Source organism: Monodelphis domestica, chromosome 1 (assembly GCF_027887165.1).
Source record: "Monodelphis domestica isolate mMonDom1 chromosome 1, mMonDom1.pri, whole genome shotgun sequence".
Taxonomy (NCBI): domain Eukaryota; kingdom Metazoa; phylum Chordata; class Mammalia; order Didelphimorphia; family Didelphidae; genus Monodelphis; species Monodelphis domestica.
Window position 1 is genome coordinate 143,032,132 of NC_077227.1, and position 21,149 is coordinate 143,053,280.

The following is a 21,149-nucleotide window of genomic DNA, read 5'->3' on the forward strand; positions in this document are numbered from 1 at the left end:
CCTACCATTCACCATAGATGATTCTGTGAACTTTAGAAGATTTTTGGCCTTCCAGGAGTCCTGGCTGATGATAGCATCTTCATTAGAAGCTGAGAAAAAAAAAAACCTAAATATTCTGAGGAAAGATAGTTTCAGAACTGTAGAAAGTTGCACCATCCAGAAGGGGAAATTTGAGAGGGCTCCACAAAGCAGATGAAAGGCCTTCAAGCAACTAAGAGCTGGGAGTTATCCCTTTGCCACAGGGTTTTCTAGATTCAAGCCCATTTCCCTGGAATCTTTCTCTACTTCTAGGAGAGTCTGCTCCTATTGTGAAATATTCTATATCAAATATTCTTTTTTATACTTCTTTCTAAAAACAAATTAAATCTGGCTGGCTAATTGATATCAAACTGATAATCAAAAGAAGATCACATGTGTAGAGGTTTATAAGTGATAGCATTAAGGAAACCCTCACATCTCCTTAAAGCTATCCCTTAAGAATCCTAAGGGGAGAAGTATGATCTGTGCTCTGGGGACCTACCTGTTAAACTAAGGGTGATTTGAGAGAGTAATCCCCTAATCAAGTACAACAGTAAAGTGTTATATGTTAATATTAGTTTCTACAGCAAGGCAAAAGAAAAGATCACTTTGGGCAAAGAGCTTTTATGTTCACCTTTAAATCACATTATCATGTTGGCCACCTATTCTGCCTCTATATAAAACCCATTCTGTGAAGAAGATAGATACTATGTGACTATATGCTGAGATAAAACAAAAGTTATCTTTTTTCCAGTGATATAAGAGAGGCAGGATAAGTTAGTGGACAGGAATAGTCTCAGAGATAGGAAGACCTGGGCTGAGGTTCTGCCTTTGACATATACAAGCTGGGTGCTTTGGGGCACACACATACACACACACACACACACACACACACACACACACACATAATTGCACAGAAGTTGCTGAACACTTTGATAGAGGAAGATTCTGTAGCAGGTATTGCCTACACCAATGATATCACAGACAAAACTCTGTAGTTGGGAAGGAAAGATTTTGGCTCAACATAGAATGAGAATGGAAGTTAAGAGTTAGGCCACGCAAATGAGTACACATAAACCTTCAACATCTTGAGTTAGAAATCTCAGGTTCTGTTCCTGCCTCTGATACTTATTATTTCCTCTAACTTTGGGAATCATTTAATTCTTATGAAACTCATTTTCTTATTTGTAAATAGTAATAACTGCTCTGTTTGCCTTGTTTGGGTTGTTTTGATTATCAAGTAAGTTAACTTATATACCACATTTTTTAAGCTAAAAAAATTTAAAATAACGACCATTTTTATATTAGTAAAATAACAAGAAAGAAATGTTCTGATGCAATTTTTAAAACCTCTACAGAATTTGTGCAGGAAAACATGTACAAATTAGAAAAGATGAGGGTTACATTATGAGCTTCATTAGTTGATTGGAGAAGCCTTATTTAATAAAATCACCAGTCCATTCATATATTGAATTATCCTGTTTGTTTGGTTCTCTCAGTAGCCACCAGAATGTCCAATGGCCCTATCTGTTAGGTGTTGCTCCTTAATTAGCTAATAATGATATGTTACTTTGCCAAATTCTCTCATTACATGAAGAGCTTACTAGATGTTTGCTAAATGGTTGAATAACTATAACTCAGAAAGATTTAATGATTTTTAAATCACATATAATGAAGGGAATAGGGTGTAGAAACTATTTACAAGCCAAAGAAGACAGTTCAAATATGTTTCCCAGTCACCCATCTCATTAGATTGTAAATTCTTTGAGGGCAGGGAGTGTCTTTTATCTCTTTTTGAATTCTCAGTGATTAGTATGTTTCCTGGCACAGAGTAGGCATTTCATAATAAAATTTTATTAATTGATTTTATTTACCAAAATTTAATATAAAATTGCTTTTAGAGTGCAATAATGTATTCTCCTCCCCCCCCCCCCACATACAGACACTCCCTGAAATGTGGTATGGTCATATTAAATGTGCACATAGGCTCATATATTAGATGATCTGTAAACTGAAATAGGATCAGTTGTCCTATAGATTTGTTTTTGATTCCTTTCTGAACTTTTCACTCAGGTTGTGTCCCCTGAGTAGAACTTACCTCCATGTTCTTACAGAAAGTTGCATTGGTTCCAAAGAGGATCTGGCACTGTTCCTCTGCACTGTAGTGCATGCCAGGGAGTTTGTGAGGAAGCCGTACAGCATACTGACTTCTGGGATCTGTTACCAGCAAACACATGCTGACTTTTGACCTGAAAGATTCAAGAATTAACTCAATATAAAGCTATATGTATAAAATAAATTATATATATGCAAATAATAAATTTATAGATATAGGTATAGATGTATGTATTTGTGGGTTTTTTTTTTTTGAAGCACACTTCCAAATTATTTTTTCTAAAGAGATCCAGGCAAAAGGATACATTGTTTTTAGTGGCCTCATTGTTTTCCTATATTGTCAATAAGTCTATCTTCAATGTTTGAGATCCATGGAATTTTAGTGACTTATAAAGAGAGTCTAGGGATCAAGTAAACAATGTTGACTTCCTTTTCTCTCAGAAATAGATAATTTTTTAAGGCTCAAATGTTTTAAATGTTTTTAAAAACATTTTAAATGAACTATTCTTCTTAATTTTTCTTATTAACAGCAGACATTAGGCAAACAAAGACTGGCTTGCATAGGGTTGTTTTTGGTCTTTGAAAAAAAACAACACCAGGTCAATATTTAATGGTAATGCAGGCAATTCTATTCCCAGACATAATTCTGTTAACACAGTTTGTGTGACGTTATAGCACCATGTTATCTAACCACATAAGGCAGGTCAATGCTTCCTGATGAAGTCAGAAAATAATGAGGTAATAAAATTTGCAAAATACTTAATGGGTTTTACATGATTGAAAATGTAAACAGATGATAAAATGAGCAAACCCAGAATAATTTATGTAAGAATAAACAACTAGGAAAACCATGAGAATCATGATAAAATAATGCTATTCCTAATTCCAGAGGACTAATAATGGAATATACTATCCATGCTAAAGAGGTGACTAATTTAGGGTACAGAAAAATATATTTATACTGTGTGTTTGTGTATGTGTATTGCCAAGGAAGAAATTAGTTTTGCTTGACTATGCATATTTCTATTTAAGGAATCTGTTCCCCCCTTCCTCCTTCAATGTGATGGAGGGAACAAGAAATGGAGGGAAAGAGAATAGATTTCTTTTAATTTTTAAAAAAGAAAAATGGGGAATGTATATTGGAGCTCATACTAGTTCACATGAACTAATTAAGTTTTCAGTATGAGCATTTATTCCTTAGAAATTGACAAACACTACTAATAGGGTGTTCATTTATTGTTTTGTTGATTGATTAAGACTTTAGTGTTGGAGAAAAAGTGAATAAAGTAGATTAGATTTTAAAGTATCTTATATGTACCCTCCCTACCCCTCTTCCTCAGATGGAGGGTGATGCTATAGACTTTGAATGATGGGGCAGCTAGATGGTTCAGCTGATAGAGAGCCAGGCCTGCAGACTGGAAGGCCTTGGTTCAAATCTGATCTTACTTCCTAAGTGGTGACCCTGAACAAGTCACCTTGCCCCAATTGCTTAGCCTTTACCTCTCTTCAGCCTTGAAACTGATACTTAGTTTCAATTCTAAGATAGAAAGTAAGGGTTTAAAAAAAAGACTTGGAATGTTGCATATACTTTCAGATGAGGTCACTGTATTACTAGTTTTACTTAACTGTCTTACTTTGTTGCAAGAAACTTCTCACAAAGTGGAACATATAACGTGTTCATTTTTGTAACATAAAAACAAAATAAATCAATAAAACTTAAAGTTTAAAAAAGGTCTGAGGTTTTTGTCTGTTTTCAACAAGAAAACAAAAATAAACTTTCAGTGACATGAAAAGAACTATAAAAAGAGACATCACCATCAACTACTCAAGGCTGAACACATTCTTAAAATCTGATACCTGAGTCCAAGGAGAAGTCAATGAAAACAAACTACATGAGATATTTCAAGAGAAAAAAAATGAGCAGGAACATACATGTAGTCACACACTTTACTCCTGAGAATATCCTGTCATAAGATGAGCAGAAATTAATTATAATCATTCTTCATTAAATTAAATATTTCAAGTGACTTTGAAATGCTTTATAATTCTTTGAAATGTTATATCCTTACACAGCGTGGTAGTAAAATATGCCATGTTAAGAATAACATCATTGATCATATGCTTTTACCACCTTTTTAACCTCTTTATGTCTAGAAATTAAAAAATTCCCTCACTGACAAGAGAGACATCAAAACTGGTAAGAAGAGGGATGAAAATCATGGGACTAGAGTCTTATTTTGCTTGACTTTCCCTGTTTATGAGAGAGAGATATTAACTGCCTCTTAGATTTTATAATATCAGTGTCCATGAATGAAGTCCATGGGGCAATTAGGTGGTTCAGTGGATTGAGAGATAGTCCTGGAAATGGAAAGTCCTGGGTTCAAATCTGACTTTAACCACTTCATGGCTGTGTGACCCTGGGCAAGTCACTTAACTCCAATTGCCTAATTGTTACTGCTCTTCTGCCTTAGAACTGATACTTTAGAACTGATCCTTTAGTATCATTTCTAAGACAGAAAGTAGAAGTTAAGAGAAAAAGAATGAAGTCCAACTGTAAACTTCCTGAACCATTCAAATCAGGGTGCTACTACAGAATATGCTGTTATCTACCTTATTGTAAGCTAAACAAGAAATCACTATATTTCTAGAACAGGTTCCAGAATGAGTATTTGTGGGTTCAGGACATCAACATGGATGTATACATTACATCATAAAGGAGATGATGCATTGAATTCTTCAAAGGAAAACCAAGAATGAAAATGAAGTCTTCTTTCCAAATAGGGGATTCAGGGTAATCTCTATATCTGGTGTACCACTCAAGGGAGGCAGTAAGAGCATCATAAATTATAACTATCCCCAAGAAATGAATATTAAATCCACATATGAAAACTTTAGGTTAGAACTGGGGTTGTGTGGTGACTCTTGTTTGCTAACATCAGACACTTACTTTAATATTCATTCTTGATTTGTATGTTTTAAAAACAATTGGGATGAGTTTTTCAAACCAGTATCATAGGGTTGAAATTTTCAGTCAGTGAGTGGGTATTTTGGTGCTTGCATGCTAAATGCTGTGCTAGGTATTGGGGGTATAAGTACACGTAAGAAAACAGGCTATATAGTTGTCTGCAAAAATGTTTTCCTTTGTCAAAGGTGTGAAATGGTTCTTCAGTGTGAAATGTATCTCAACTTTTCATGAAGTCAATCCTCAATTCTTATGCTTCTCCCTTTGTACTACTGGGCTAAAGATTAATTTTGGGCTACAATTTCTTTGTTTTGAGGAGCATCTTGTATCTGTAGTGTTATTTATGAAGGGCTTACTTGAGGAAGTTTTCAAGGTCATCTCGACTGCAGGAAGACCATGAAAGGTCACTGGGGTTTCTGCCTTTGACCCACTCTCCAGACATTATATGAGATCTTCCCGCACAGGATAAATGGTCATCATCATGGTTCATTCCCATGCTATTCAAAGAGAAAAGAGAAATGCTAACACACTATTTGAAATTCAGAGGGCCTTTAATAATAAATTATACCAATAATTTTAAAAAGTCAATTCTATATTATGCAAAGTTATATACATACACAGAGAAAACCAACTGAAGACTCCCACATAAAATGCTGGCCATAATCTTATGAAGGAATTGACAGTGTTATGAAATCCTTATTCCAAGGATGGTTAAAGATGATTCTCTATGACAAGAGTTTGCAAGCCACAAACCATAGAGAGCTAATAGAGAAACTATATTCTTGTTTATATAAACCCTGTCCCAAAGCCCATTTGGGACTTTATTCGTGAAGATACTGCCCCATGGTGGGGTGGAATTAGCAAGAAGTGAAAGCTTCAGCTCTCAATCAAGTGCCCTATTCATCATTTGGGTGGTTCTGGTTTCTAGCTTTGATAAATAAGATAGAAGAGTTCTCTGCAAGTTGCTGAAAGAAAATGACTAGAAAGACATGAGTTGAGCAGGCAGTCTCTATCCTATCCCCCTACTCATCACGATACTGTAGAGACCTTAAGAGATCTAGGTGGGTTTGGGGACATTCTGTTTTGTAAATTGAGTTATCTCATTTCCAATGGGAACACTCCTTCACTCAGTGTTTTCTGGTACATATTCCCAAATATACCTTCCCTGATTTCTGTTTTGCCACAATTTGGATAAATGGGTTTCTTTGCTATACTCTATTTCCTCTCCTGACAGGAATGAAAGTCTTTCTTGTAGAAGGGTAGGAGAGCATACACTAGACATGTTGATTCTTTCTCCCTCTGAGCCACATAAGAACAAGTATAGCCTGGATAATTCATGAAAATAACATAGCTACTTATAGTGTCAAATTAGCATACATAAAGGTGCAACTGAAAACATGAAGAAATAGACATGTAATTTTAATCTTCTAGCCTGAGCTTAATCTGAGCAAGACATTATTATTTGAGACTGATAAATGTAGATGGCCAAATCTGAAAAAATGAGATAAATATTTCAACATTCCCCCTAAACTTAAGTTTATGTCTATGTATCCACTGAAAAGGTTCTCTTTTCTTTAAATTTGTTTGTATGATAACTTTTGGAGTAATTGCCTGCTATTAAACAAATTTATTAGATATCAAAATTGAATTTGATCTCAGATTTGGTACATCATATTGAAGTGAAGTGATGTTAATTTTTTTTTTTAGTTTTTAAACATTATTTTATTTGGTCATTTTCATACATTATTCATTGGAAACAAAGATCATTTTCTTTTCCTCCCCGCCCCTTCCCACCACCTCTCCCATAGCCGAAGCACGATTCCACTGGGTATCACATGTGTCCCCGATCCGAACTCATTTCCATATTATTGGTTTTTGCATTAGGATATTCATTTAGAGTCTCTCCTCAGTCATATCCCCTCCACCCCTGTAGTCAAGCAGTTGCTTTTCATCGGTGTTTTTATTCCCACAGTTTGTCCTCTGCTTGTGGATAGTGTTTTTTTCTCCTTGATCCCTGCAGAATCTTCCGGGACATTGAATTGCCATTAATGGAGAAGTCCATTATGTTCGATTGTACCACAGCATATCAGCCTCTGTGTACAATGTTCTCCTGGCTCTGCTCCTCTCACTTTGCATCACTTCCTGGAGGTTGTTCCAGTCTTCATGGAATTTCTCCCACTTTATTATTCCTTTCAGCAAAATAGTATTCCATCACAAACAAATACCACAATTTGTTCAGCTATTCCCCAATTGAAGGGCATCCCCTCATTTTCCAATTTTTTGCCACCAAAAAGAGCGCAACTATGAATATTCTTGTACAAGTCTTGTTCCTTATTATCTCTTTGGGGTACAAAGCCAGCAGTGCTATGGCTGGATCAAAGGGCAGATAGTCTTTTATCACCCTTTGGGCATAGTCCCAAATTGCCCTGCAGAATGGTTGGATCAATTCACAGCTCTACCAGCAATTAATTAGTGTCCCCACCTTGCTGCATCCCCTCAAGCATTCATTACTTTCCTTTGCTATCATGTTAGCCAATCTGCTAGGTATGACGTGATACCTCAGAGTTGTTTTGATTTGCATCTCTCTGATTATGAGATTTAGAACACTTTTTTTGTGTGCTTATTAATTGTTTTGATTTCTTTAACTGAAAATTGCATATTCATGTCCCTTGCCCATTTTTAAATTGGAGAATGGCTTGGTTTTTTGTACAACTGTTTTAACTCTTCATTAATTTGAGTAATTAGACATTTGTCAGAGGTTTATATAATGAAGATTGTTTCCCAATTTGTTGCTTCCCTTCTCAATTTGGTTACATTGGTTTTGTTTGTACAAAACCTTTTTAATTTGATGTAGTCAAAATTATTTATTTTACCTTTTGTGACTCTAAGTATTGCTTGGTTTTGAAATCTTTCCCTTCCCAAAGGACTGACATGTATACTATTCTGTGTTCACATAATTTACTTATAGTTTCCTTCTTTATGTTCAAGTCATTCACCCATTCTGAGATTATCTTGGTGTAGGATGTGAGGTGTTGATCCAAACCTAATTTCTCCCACACTGTCTTCCAATTTTCCCAGCAGTTTTTTATCAAATAGTGGATTTTTGAACCAAAAGCTAGGGTTTTTGGGTTTGTCATAGACTGTCTTGCTGGAGGTCATTTACCCCAAGTCTATTCCACTGATTCTCTTTTCTGTCTCTTTGCCAGTCCCAAAATTTTTTGATGACCACTGCTTTATAGTATAGTTTGAGATCTGGGACTGCAAGGCCACCTTCCTTTCCCCCCCCACCCCCATTATTTCCCTGCATATCCTTGATCCTTTGTTCTTCCAAATGAACTTAGTTATGATTTTCTCTAATTCAGTAAAAAAAGTTTTTTGTTCAATGGGTATGGGACTAAATAGATAGATAAGTTTGGGTAGAATGGTCATTTATTTTATGTTAGCACATCCCACCCATGAGCAATCAATGTTTTTCCAATTGTTTAGATATAGTTTTAATTGTGTGGAGAGTGTTTTGTAGTTGCATTCATATAGTTCCTGTGTTTGTCTTGGCAGATAGATTCCTAGGTATTTTATATTGTCTGGGGGTGATTTTAAATGGAATTTCTCTTTCTAATTCTTACTGCTGAGATGGATTGGAGATATATAGACATGCTGATGACTTATGTGGGTTTATTTCGTATCCTGCAACTTTGCTAAAGTTGTTGATTATTTCGACTAGCTTTTTGGTTCTTTTTCTAGGTATTTCTTTAAGTAAATCATCATATCATCTGCAAAGAGTGACAGCTTGGTCTCCTCACTGCCAATTTTAATACCTTCAATTTCTTTTTCTTCTCTAATTGCTACTGCTAGTGTTTCTAGTACAATATTAAATAATAATGGTGATAATGAGCATCCTGGTTTCACTCCTGATCTTATTGGAAATGCATCTAGTTCATCCCCATGGTAGATGATGTTTGCTGATGGTTTTAGATATATTCTGTTTATTATTTTTAGGAACAACCCTTCTATTCCTATACTTTCTAGTGTTTTCAATAGGAATGGGTGTTGTATTTTGTCAAAGGCTTTTTCTGCATCTATTGAGATAATCATGTGATTTTTGTCAGTTTGCTTGTTAATATGGTCAATTATGTGGATGGTTTTCCTAATATTGAACCATCCTTGCATTCCTGGTATGAATCCTACCTGAACAGAGTGGATAACCCTTGTGATGACTTGCTGGAGTCTTTTTGCTAGTATCCTATTTAAATTTTTTGCATCTATATTCATTAGGGAGATTGGCCTATAGTTTTCTTTCTCTTTTTAACCTGCCTGGCTTTGGGATCAGTACCATGTTTGTGTCATGAAATGAATTTGGTAGAAATCCTTCTTTGCTTATTCTGTCAAATAGTTTGTTTAATATTGGGATTAGTTGTTCTTTGAATGTTTGATAGAATTCATTTGTGATTCTATCTGGTCCTGGGGATTTTTTCTTAGGGAGTTCTTTGATGGCTTGTTCAATTTCTTTTTCTGAATTGGGGTTGTTAAGGTAATTTATTTCTTCCTCTTTTAGTCTAGGCAATTTATATTTTTGTAAGTATTCATCCATATCACCAAGATTGCCATAATTTTTGCCATATAATTGGGCATAGTTGTTTTTAATGATTGCCTTAATTTCCTCTTCATTAGAGGTGAGGTCTTCTTTTTCATCTTGGATACTGTCAATTTGGTTTTTTCTTTCCTTTTTTTAATTAGACTGACTAGTACTTTGTATATTTTATTTGTTTTTTCAAAATACCAGCTTCTAGTTTTATTTATTAAATCAATAGTTCTTTGACTTTCAATTTTATTGATTTCTCCTTTGATTTTTAGGATCTCTAGTCTTCATCTGAGGATTTTTAAATTGTTTGCTTTCTAATTTTTTAATTTGCATGTCCAATTCATTGACCTCTACCCTTCTTAATTTGTTTATATATGAACTCAAGGATATAAATTTCCTCCTTAGTACTCCTTTGGCTGTATCCCATAGGATTTGAAAGGATATCTCACCATTGTCCTTTTCTCCAATGAAGTTATTATTCATCCTAAACTTTGTAGACCAACAACTTAACCTTAGAAAAAATGGATACAGTAAGAAGTTGATTTAATCTGTAAAAAAGTCTCATAGTCTTTCCTTTTCTGAGTTTCATGAAACATAATCCTCTCTGTCTCAGAGAGAGTTTGCATGAGGAATCATCAAATGGTTAGAAGGATGAGAAAAGCTAGTTTTTGGTTTAGAAACTATAAGCAAGGGTCACATGAGGCACTGGAAGAATGTGGTTTACTAATATGCACACAGACATATAGAAGAATATTATATTATAACCATTCACATTTTTTCCTTTGGTGGTCAAATTTCTAATAAAATTAGTATAGACCAGAGTCTGTTGAAATTTCTCCATGCGACCATCTAGCATTGCCAGAATATTTTACAAAGACCTAAAGAAAATGACTCAAAAAAGGCAACTGACATTTATAAAGGCATAATATTTTTAAAGTACTATACAGCATCTATGACTACATGCCCCTGTCAAGAGATTTAAGACTAAAAATGTTATGTTAGAATAGAGTTTCACTCTATAAGTCTTCTGAGAAGGATTTCTCTTAGGAATGTTCCAGTCGTTAGCATCAGTAAAGTGAGTGGAATTCTTAGGTTTCTGAAGCTAGCCTCTAACATATATCATGTGTGATCTGGATTAGAATGTTTAAACCTTAAATGCCTCATAAATTTGCAGTTGTGATGAACTTGCATTGGGCTAAGTATCTTGATATTTGAGGTTTACATAAACTACTATTTATACTATTTTTAGTTTAAATTAAAGATTACACAACAAAAAATTCCATATTATTTTAGGTCTATCTCCAGAGGCATCTATTATTTCTGGCAAGATAATATTTAACAAAAACTTTTAAAGTTAAGTGGATCACAGTCATTTTCATTTGAAATTGCTATGGGCTAAAAATGCTCTTGTATGCGCTGTACACAACATAGTCCAGATTTGCCAGATGCAATAAAAGCTTAAGACTCATTTTGATTTTATCTTCAAACACAATGACACATGGCTTATATAAATGATGTCAACAATTCTGATTCATGCTTTGTAGCTGATTTAATAGGTAGGATACAAGGGATATACCAATAACAACAACAGCATTAATTAGCATGTACATAGCACCATAAGCTTTGTAAGATACTTTAAAACATTATTCCATTTTATCCTCATAAGAAACCTGGGAGGTAGGTACTATTATTATTTTATAAATGAGGAAACTTAAGTATACAGAGATGAAGTGGCTTACATTAGCTAGAATCTTTTATCTTTTATCTTTTGCTACATTTGAACCCAGACCTTTATAATCCCATGTCTAGCATTCTATTCCTTATAATACACAGCTGCCCTTCTATTCTCAACTTTATTTTCCAGGTCTAGCAAGGGATAGTCCAATCTTCATAAATCACAGGATCATAGATGAAAAAGTTGGAAGGGATCTGAATGGATTGTCCAGTCCAATCCTTCTAATTTTACAGTTAAAGAAACTAAGGCACACAGATGTATGTAACTTGTTCTAAGTCACATGGTTCTAGGTCTTCTCTCTCTAAACTTGTGTTGTATTTCATTAGTAAATATTTTCTGGTCATATTTTTCAGCTATACTTTTCTATGGTTCTTTACAGTAGACACCAAAAGCTTAATTGAGAGTAGCATGTTCCCCAATTTTGTGAATGAAGTATGATGAAAAAGGAGGGAGAAAATATATTAAAAATACATTCTCAGCTAGCGAATACAGTTAATAATAGCTTCTGTAAAAGGAGAAGCATTAAAAAAATAAGAAATTCCCACTGAGGACGTATCATTTTTTATTACTAAAATTAAGATTAAATTCAATTCTTAAATCCTATTTAAGTAGAGCAGAACTGTGTCATTGAGTTCAGAGAGTTTTCATATTCATCAATGTATAACACCTGAGCAGAACTTTGCTCTTGACTCTGCTTTATTTAAGATGACAAAAATAAATTAGATAGTTTTATGTTATAGAAATAAAACACAGATAAACAAATAACCTTGCTCTCTTATAAGAAAGCCATAAAAATTAAAATGTCATAAAAATCTTTAAAAATCACCCAATGATATCTTACATTAAATGCTTAAATATGAAAATTAATTTATCATTGGCATGAACACAGTTTGAGGATTCAGTAAAAATAGTGTGGATTAATTCACAAGAACAAGCATATCCAACACAATTCTAAACTTTATAAAGGACATCACAGAAATATAAGACCAAATCCTTACCATCAAGGAGCTTATAATCTAGTTGAGAAAATGATTTACAATTAAAGGGTGATAAAAGACATTATATATTAATATCTATATTAGATTATAAATTTTTAAACCTAAAGTTCTATGACATTTTTTGGGAAAACAAAGCTCACTAGGTTATCTTATACTGTTTGAAATTAATGGCCTGGGAGGCAGAGTCAAGATGGCCATAGAGAAGGAGCAGAAGTTCAGACCTCTGAAAACCCTTCCTTACTGATCACAAACTGAATGTTCCCAGGGGACTGAACATCAAACCTCAAAACAAGACAGAGCCAAGGAACCCTACTGATGGACTCAACTCAAAAAGTACGCCCCCCAAAAGCTGGAATCCAAGAACACTTGGGTTTAAGGAGAAGGCAGAAGGAAGGTCCTAGGACCCATCCCCTTCCTCACCTAGAGAGCTGGGCCTCTAGCAGTAGCGGGAACTTTTGGGTGGGCAAAGGCCCTGGTCTGGAGGGTGTACCTTGTAGGCAGGGCAGTGCCAAGCTCGGAGCGTCAAGCACAGACAGCACAGAAAGAGCTGAAGAGGGAGCTGGCATCCTGGTCAGAACTGGGGAGATCTTCCATACTGCTCTTGCCTTCCAAGAGGTTTTTGGTAGCAGAGCACACCTAGCCCAACCCAGCTGAACTTAATCACATCAAAAGTCTTCAGAACTCTGGGAAGCCTAGGCTACAACAATGACTGCTAGACTTTAATCTAATCAAAAGCCTCCAGAGGACAAGGAAGGGCAAACTCCAACACTCCTCCCTCAGAGATTGTACCTAGAGATCTGACAAAGCTCCAAGAGGGGAGACTGACAGAAAGCCCAAAAACAAAAAAAAATGAGAGGAGTAAGAACACAGACAAATATGGGGAGCAAAGAAGGGGTAAATATGAGCAAACAACAGAAAAAGAAGAGAGAAATTACAATTGACAGCTTCTGCACAGGCAAAGAACTAAGAACAAACAATACACAGGAGGATGCAAGTAATAAAACAAGAATCCCAGTGAATTGGATACAGGCTTTTGAAGAACTCAAAATGCAATTCAAAACACAACTAAGGGAGGCTGAAGACAACTGGGACAAGAATTTAAAAAATAACATAAGTCATCTGGAAATAAAAAATAGTGTTTTGAAAGCCAAAATCAACCAGCTTGAAAATGAGGCAAAGGAGATGAAAAATGAGGCAAAGAAGCTGAAAGGTGAGGCAAAGAAGATGAAATATGTGGCAAAGGAGATGAAAGATGAGATAAAGAGAATGAAAGATGACCTCCAAATAAAATCAGACCAGAAGGAGAAGGATGACCAAAAAGCCAGGGATGAAATCCAGTCTTTAAGAACCAGAATACAACAACTAGAATCAAGTGACCTCACAAGGCAGCAGGACACTATAAAACAAAACAAAAAGAATGAAAAAATTGAGGAAAATATGAAGTATCTCACTCACAAAAGAGACGATTTAGAAAATCGTTCAAGGAGAGACAATTTAAGAATAATTGGCCTAACAGAAGACCATGACAAAAGAAAAAGGCTGGACATAATACTACAGGAAATTAGTGAGGAAAACTGCCCCAATATTCTGGAACAAGAGGGAAAAGTAGAGATTGAAAGAATCCACAGATCACTTCCTGTTCTTAATCCCCAACTGACAACACCCAGAAATGATATAGCCAAACTCAAGAACTATCAGACCAAAGAAAAGATATTACAAGCTGACAAGAAAAAGTCATTAAAATACCATGGAACCACAGTGAGGATAACACAGGATCTGGCTTCATCCACGCTGAAGGACCAAAAGGCATGGAATATGATATTTCAGAAAGCAAGGGAACTAGGTCTACAACCAAGAATCAACTATCCAGCAAAACCAACTATACTCTTACAGGGGAAAGTATGGTCATTCAACAAAATAGAAGAATTCCAAGAATTTGTAAAGAAAAGACCAGACTTGAACAGAAAATTTGATGCCCAAGCACAGAAATCAAGAGAATTATCAAAAGGAAATTAAAAAAGAGGGGAAAAAGAAAAACAAAACAAAACAAACAAACAAAAATTAACTCCCCCCCCTTTTTTAAGGGACTCATTAAGTTAAAATGTTATCTATCCCTATAAGAAAAGAGGTCATTGGTAATTTAAAAACTGTTGCTATCACCTGGGCAGCTAGAAGGATTACACTTAGAGGGAAGAGTGACAAACTGTATAGGATGAAAGGACAAGACAGAAATAGGTATATAGATATATGCATGCATAAATACTTATACATACATACATACATATATATATATATATATATATATATATATATATATATATATATATATATATATATATATATATATATGCAACTAGAGCTAAAAAGGGCAGAGGCCAATGAATTGGGCATACAAATTAAAAAACTAGAAAGTGAACAAATTAAAAATTCTCAGATGAAGACTAAAATAGAGTTCCTAAAAATCAAAGGAGAAATTAATAAAATTGAAAGTAAAAAAACTATTGATTTAATAAATAAGACTAGAAGCTTGTATTTTGAAAAAACAAATAAAATAGACAAAGTACCGGTCAGTCTAATTAAAAAAAGGAAAGAAGAAAATCAAATTGACAGTATCCAAGATGAAAAGGGAAACCTCACCTGTAATGGAGAGGAAATTAAGGCAATCATTAAAAACTATTATGCCCAATTATATGGTAACATATATAGCAATCTAGGTGATATGGATGAATACTTACAAAAATATAAATTGCCTAGACTAAAAGAGGAAGAAATAAACTACCTAAACAACCCCAATTCAGAAAAAGAAATTGAACAAGCCACCAAAGAATTCCCTAAGAAAAAATCCCCAGGTCCAGATGGATTCACAAATGAATTCTATCAAACATTCAAAGAACAACTAATCCCAATATTGAACAAACTATTTGACAGAATAAGCAAAGAAGGATTTCTACCAAATTCATTTTATGACACAAACATGGTACTGATCCCAAAGCCAGGCAGGTTAAAAACAGAGAAAACTATAGGCCAATCTCCTTAATGAACATAGATGTAAAAATCTTAAATAGGATACTAGCAAAAAGACTCTAGCAAGTCATCACTAGGGTTATTCACTATGACCAGGTAGGATTCATACCAGGAATGCAAGGATGGTTCAATATTAGGAAAACCATCCACATAATTGACCATATTAACAAGCAAACTGACAAAAATCACATGATTATCTCAATAGATGCAGAAAAAGCCTTTGATAAAATACAATACCCATTCCTATTGAAAACAATAAGGAAAAGTATAGGAATAGAAGAGTCTTTCCTAAAAATAATAAACAGTATATATCTAAAACCATCAGCAAACATCATCTGCAATGGGGATGAACTAGAAGCCTTCCCAATAACTACATGAGTGAAACAAGGATGCCCATTATCACCTCCATTATTTAACATTGTACTAGAAACACTAGCAGTAGCAATTAGAGAAAAAAAAAGAAATTGAAGTTATTAAAATTGGCAATGAGGAGACTAAGCTATCTCTCTTTGTGGATGATATGATGGTTTACTTAAAGAATCCTAGAGAATTCACCAAAAAGCTAGTTGAAACAATCAGCAATTTTAGCAAAGTTGCAGGATACAAAATAAACCCACACAAATCATCAGCATTCCTATATATCTCCTACCCATTTCAGCACCAAGAATTAGAAAGAGGAATTCTATTTAAAATCACCCTAGAGACTTCAGGGTAAGCATGGCTGCAGAGTAGACACGGCTTGCTTTGTCTCCTCAGACCCAATGGCACAGATGACCTCAGAAGACCCTCCCAAAATAACAAACAACCATCCTCATAAGAAAGGAAAGACCCCATAAAAAGACAAAGCTCTGAAGGTAGGTGGGATTACGGCATCTCCACAATATAAGGGAACGAAAAGCTGACCCATCCCCCCCTCCCCCACCAAACAGCTGGAGCCAGAGTTAAAGTCAGCACTGGCCAGATTCAACAAGTGAGGGAGAGGCACCCCAGGACTGAACAATGGGCAGCCCCAGTTCTGGGACCCTGAATAAGATAAGATCCTTCTAGTGAGAGTACTAACACCCGAAACCCCGGCAGGCAGGCTAGGAGAGCACAGATCTCGGGAACCCAGAGCTAGCGCATTATAATCACCAACTGTGCAAAGGAACCCCCTGATGTGAGCAAGGGGAACCTACAGGTCTTGGGAGTTAGCTAAGACCACCAAAGACTTTCACCTGAGAGCACTAACTCCCAAAACACCAGCAAGCAGGGGAGGGCAGGCCCTGGGCCTCCCCAAAAAGACAGCGCAGGTTCAGAGAACCTAGAATTAGCCTTAGACTAAAGCCTTGGCCATTAGACCCTTACACTGAGAGCAAGTACTACTCATTCAGATTTCTGACTGGAAAGGGGAGGAAGAAAAAACAAACAAAACACAGAGATGGCAAACTGTACCCATGAACCCCAACACCAAGAAAAGCAAGATATAGGGAGTGACTTTGGGTACATTTTATGGAAGGAAAATACAAAAAAAAAAAACAGAGGAAATAGCAGAAGAGGAAGCACAAATAAATGGTCCAAAACCTTCCAAAAGAAATGGAAATTGTCCACAAGCTCTTGAAGAATTTAAATTGGAAGTTACCAAAAAGATGGAAGCCTTCTGGCAGGAAAAATGGGAAATAATGCAAAAGGAACTCAGCAATCTGCAGCACAAAAAATGCAACTACAGAAACATGTTGAAGCCTCAAATAGCAGGATAGACTAAACTGAAAAGGAAAACCAGGCTTTAAAGGTCAGAATCAGGGAACTGGAAGACAATGATCTTGAAAAAGAACAAGAATTAATAAAGCAAAGCTAAAAGAATAAGAAATTAGAAGATAACATAACATATCTCACTGACAAGGTGACAGACCTGGAAAATAGAGGAAGGAGAGACAATCTGAGAATAATTGGCCTACCAGAAAACCCAGAAATAAATAGTAATATTGACATCATAATACAAGATATCCTCAAAGAAAACTGCCCAGAGATTCTAGAACAAGGGGGCAATACAGGCATTGAAAGAGTTCACAGAACACCCTCTACAGTAAATCCCCAAAAGACAAATCCCAGGAATGTTATTGCCAAATTCCAAAGCTTTCAAGCAAAAGAAAAAATCTTACAAGAAGCCAGAAAAAGACAATTTAGATATAAAAGAATGCCAATCAGGGTCACACAAGACCTTGCAATTTCTACTCTGAACGACCTTAAGGCAGGGAACATGATTTTCAGAAAGGCAAGAGAGCTGGATCTTCAACAAAGAATCAGCTATCCATCAAAACTGACTATATACTTCCAAGGAAAAGTATGAGCATTCAACAAAATAGAAGATTTCCAAGTTTTTGTAAAGAAAAGACCAGAGCTCTGTGCAAAGTTCGACATCCAAACATAAAGAGCAAGGAAAACTTGAAAAGGTAAATATGAAGGAAAGGGAAAAGGAGAAAAATGTTATATTTTTCTTTTATTCAAACTCTCTTCTATAAGGACTACATTTATATCAAATTATATATACATATATTAATATGTGGGGAAAATGTAATGTGTAACTCTCAAAAATTGTATGCATCATTAGAGTAGTTAGAAGAATAATGCATAGGGAATGATTGGGGCAATATGACAATATGGAGAAGGGGCGTAAAAGAAAGAAAAAGGGAGGGGGTGAATCATTGATGGTATTAAGATATACATCAAGAAATAGAAAAAAAAAACCTAAGTAGAATAATCTTTATCTCACACAGATACACATGGGAAGGGGAGGGGAAGAAATTTCCTATAGGGAGGAGAGGAAGAAAGTGCTAATTGGTATTACTTAAACCTTACTCTCAGTGAAATCAACTCTGAGACCTTAGAACATCTAGATCCATTCAGATCTTGAACTTTATCTTATCCAACAGGGTAAGAGAAAAGGGGAAATTAAGGAGGGGTAAGGGGAGGGAGTATAAAAAGGAAGGGAAGGAGAGGGGGGAGGGGAGGGGAACAAAAGGGGAGGGGCTAGAAAGGGAAGCATATCAAGGGAGGGTAATAGGGGGACTAATCTAAAGTAAATCACTGGTTTAAACGGTTATAGCTAAAGATTAAAGGTCAGAATTAGGGGAAGATATCAAAATGCCAGGGAATCCACAAGTGACAATTGTAACTTTGAACATGAATGGGATGAACTCACCCATAAAATGTAGATGAATAGCAGAATGGATTAGAATCCAAAACCCTACCATATGTTGTCTTCAAGAAACACATTTGAGGCGGTTTGATATTCACAAGGTTAGAATTAAAGGATGGAGTAAGACCTTATGGGCCTCAACTGATAGAAAGAAGGCAGGAGTTGCAATCATATAAATATATTCTGTTAAAAGGGAGTATAAACAATGAGGAATTATCACTAATCAACATGTATGCACCAAGTGATATAGCACCCCAATTTGTAATGGAAAAAATTGGAGAATTGATGGAGGAAATAGACAGTAAAACAATATTAGTGGGAAACTTGAATCAACCACTATCAAATTGGGATAAATCAAAGCAAAAAATAAATAAGAAAGAGGTAAAAGATGTGAATGAAATCTTAGAAAAATTAGAGTTAATAGACATATGGAGAAAAATAAATAGGGACAAAAAAGAAAACACCTTCTCAGCACCACATGGCACATTCACAAAGATAGATCATACACCAGGTCACTGAAACATGGCATACAAATGCAGAAAAGCAGAAATAATAAATGCAACCTTTTCAGATCATAAGGCAATAAAAATAATGATCAGTAAGGGTACATGGAGAGCCAAATCAAAAATTAATTGGAAATTACATAATATGATACACCAAAATTGGTTAGTTAGAGAAGAAATCATAGAAACAATTAAAAATTTCATTGAGGAAAATGACAATGGTGAGACATCCTTTCAAACCTTATGGGATGCAGCCAAGGCAGTACTTAGAGGAAAATTCATATCCTTGAGTGCATATATTAACAAATTAGGGAGGGCAGAGATCAATTAATTGGAAATGAAAATCAAAAAACTTGAAAGCGAACAAACTAAAACTCCCCAGATGAAAACCAAACTAGAGATCCTAAAAATTAAGGGAGAAATTAATAAAATCAAAAGTGATAGAACTATTAAACTAATAAACAAGACTTGAAGTTGGTACTTTAAAAAAACAGACAAAATAGACAAAGTACTGGTCAATCTAATTAAAAAAAGGAAAGAAGAAACGCAAATTAACAGCATCAAGGATGAAAAGGGGGACCTCACCTCTAATGAAGAGGAAATTAAGGCAATCATTAAAAACTACTTTGCTCAACTACATGGCAATAAATATACCAACCTAGGTGATATGGATGAATATTTACAAAAAAATATAAATTGCCTAGACTAACAGAAGAAGAAATAGAATTCTTAAATAATCCCATTTCAGAAAAAGAAATCCAACAGGCCATCAAAGAAATCTCTAAGAAAAAATCCCCAGGGTCTGATGGATTCACAAGTGAATTCTATCAAACATTCAAGAACAGTTAATCCCAATACAATACAAACTATTTGACATCATATGCAAAGAGGGAATTCTACCAAATTCATTTTATGACACAAACATGGTACTGATACCAAAGCCAGGCAGGTCAAAAAAGGAGAAAGAAAACTATAGGCCTATCTACCTAATGGATATAGATACAAAAATCTTAAATAGGATACTAGCAAAAATACTCCAGCAAGTCATCACGAGGGTCATTCACTATGATTAGGTGGAATTTATAACAGGAAAGCAGGGATGGTTCAATATTAGGAAAACCATCCACATAATTTATCATATTAACAAGAAAACTGACAAAAATCACATGATTATCTGAATAGTTGCAGAAAATGCTTTGATAAAATACAACACCCATTCTTATTAAAAACTCTAGAAAGCATAGGAATAGAAGGGTCATTCCTAAAAATAATAGTTTATATCCAAAGCCATCAACTAACATCATCTGCAATGGGGATAAACTAGATGCATTTCCAATAAGATCAGGAGTGAAACAAGGATGTCAATTATCACCTCTATTTTTTAACATTATACTAGAAACACTAGCAGTAGCAATTAGAGAAGAAAAAGAAATTGAAGGCATTAAAATAGGCAAGGAGGAGACCAAATTGTCGCTCTTTGCAGATGACATGATGGTCTACTTAAAGAATCCTAGAGAATCAACGAAAAAGCTAGTCGAAATAATCAACAACTTTAGCAAAGTTGCAGGTTACAAAATAAACCTTAAGTCATCAGAATTTCTGTACATTTCCAACACAGCTCAGCGGCAAGAATTAGAAAGAGAAATCCCATTCAAAATCACCTTAGACAAAATAAAATACTTAGGAATCTATCTCCCGAGACAAAGACAGGAACTATATAAATACAACTACAAAACACTCTCCACGCAACTAAAACTAGAATTGAGCAATTGGAAAAATATTAACTGCTCATGGGTAGGATAAGCAAATATAATAAAAATGACCATCCTACCCAAACTTATTTATATATTTAGTGCTATACCCATTGAACTTCCAAAACTTTTTTTTACTGATTTAGAAAAAAACCATAACAAAGTTCATTTGGAAGAACAAAGGGTCAAGGATATCCAGGAAAATAATGAGAAAAAAAATACAAAGGAAGGTGGCCTTGCACTCCCAGATCTCAAACTCTATTATAAAGCAGTGGTCATCAAAAAATTT

General features: G+C 35.1%; 1 protein-coding gene across 2 annotated transcripts in view; it reads right to left on the bottom strand.

Moving 5' to 3' along the window:
* Positions 1–21,149, bottom strand: part of ADAMTS17 (ADAM metallopeptidase with thrombospondin type 1 motif 17) — a 588,524-nt gene that overhangs the window by 234,597 nt on the left and 332,778 nt on the right. For both annotated transcript variants that reach the window (XM_001372954.4, XM_016426268.2), the window contains exons 9-10: positions 5,452–5,592; positions 2,117–2,267 (exon numbers count right to left, since the gene is read on the bottom strand). In XM_001372954.4, coding sequence (XP_001372991.2) covers positions 2,117–2,267; positions 5,452–5,592 — 292 coding nt within the window. The remainder of the gene's footprint in view (positions 1–2,116; positions 2,268–5,451; positions 5,593–21,149) is intronic.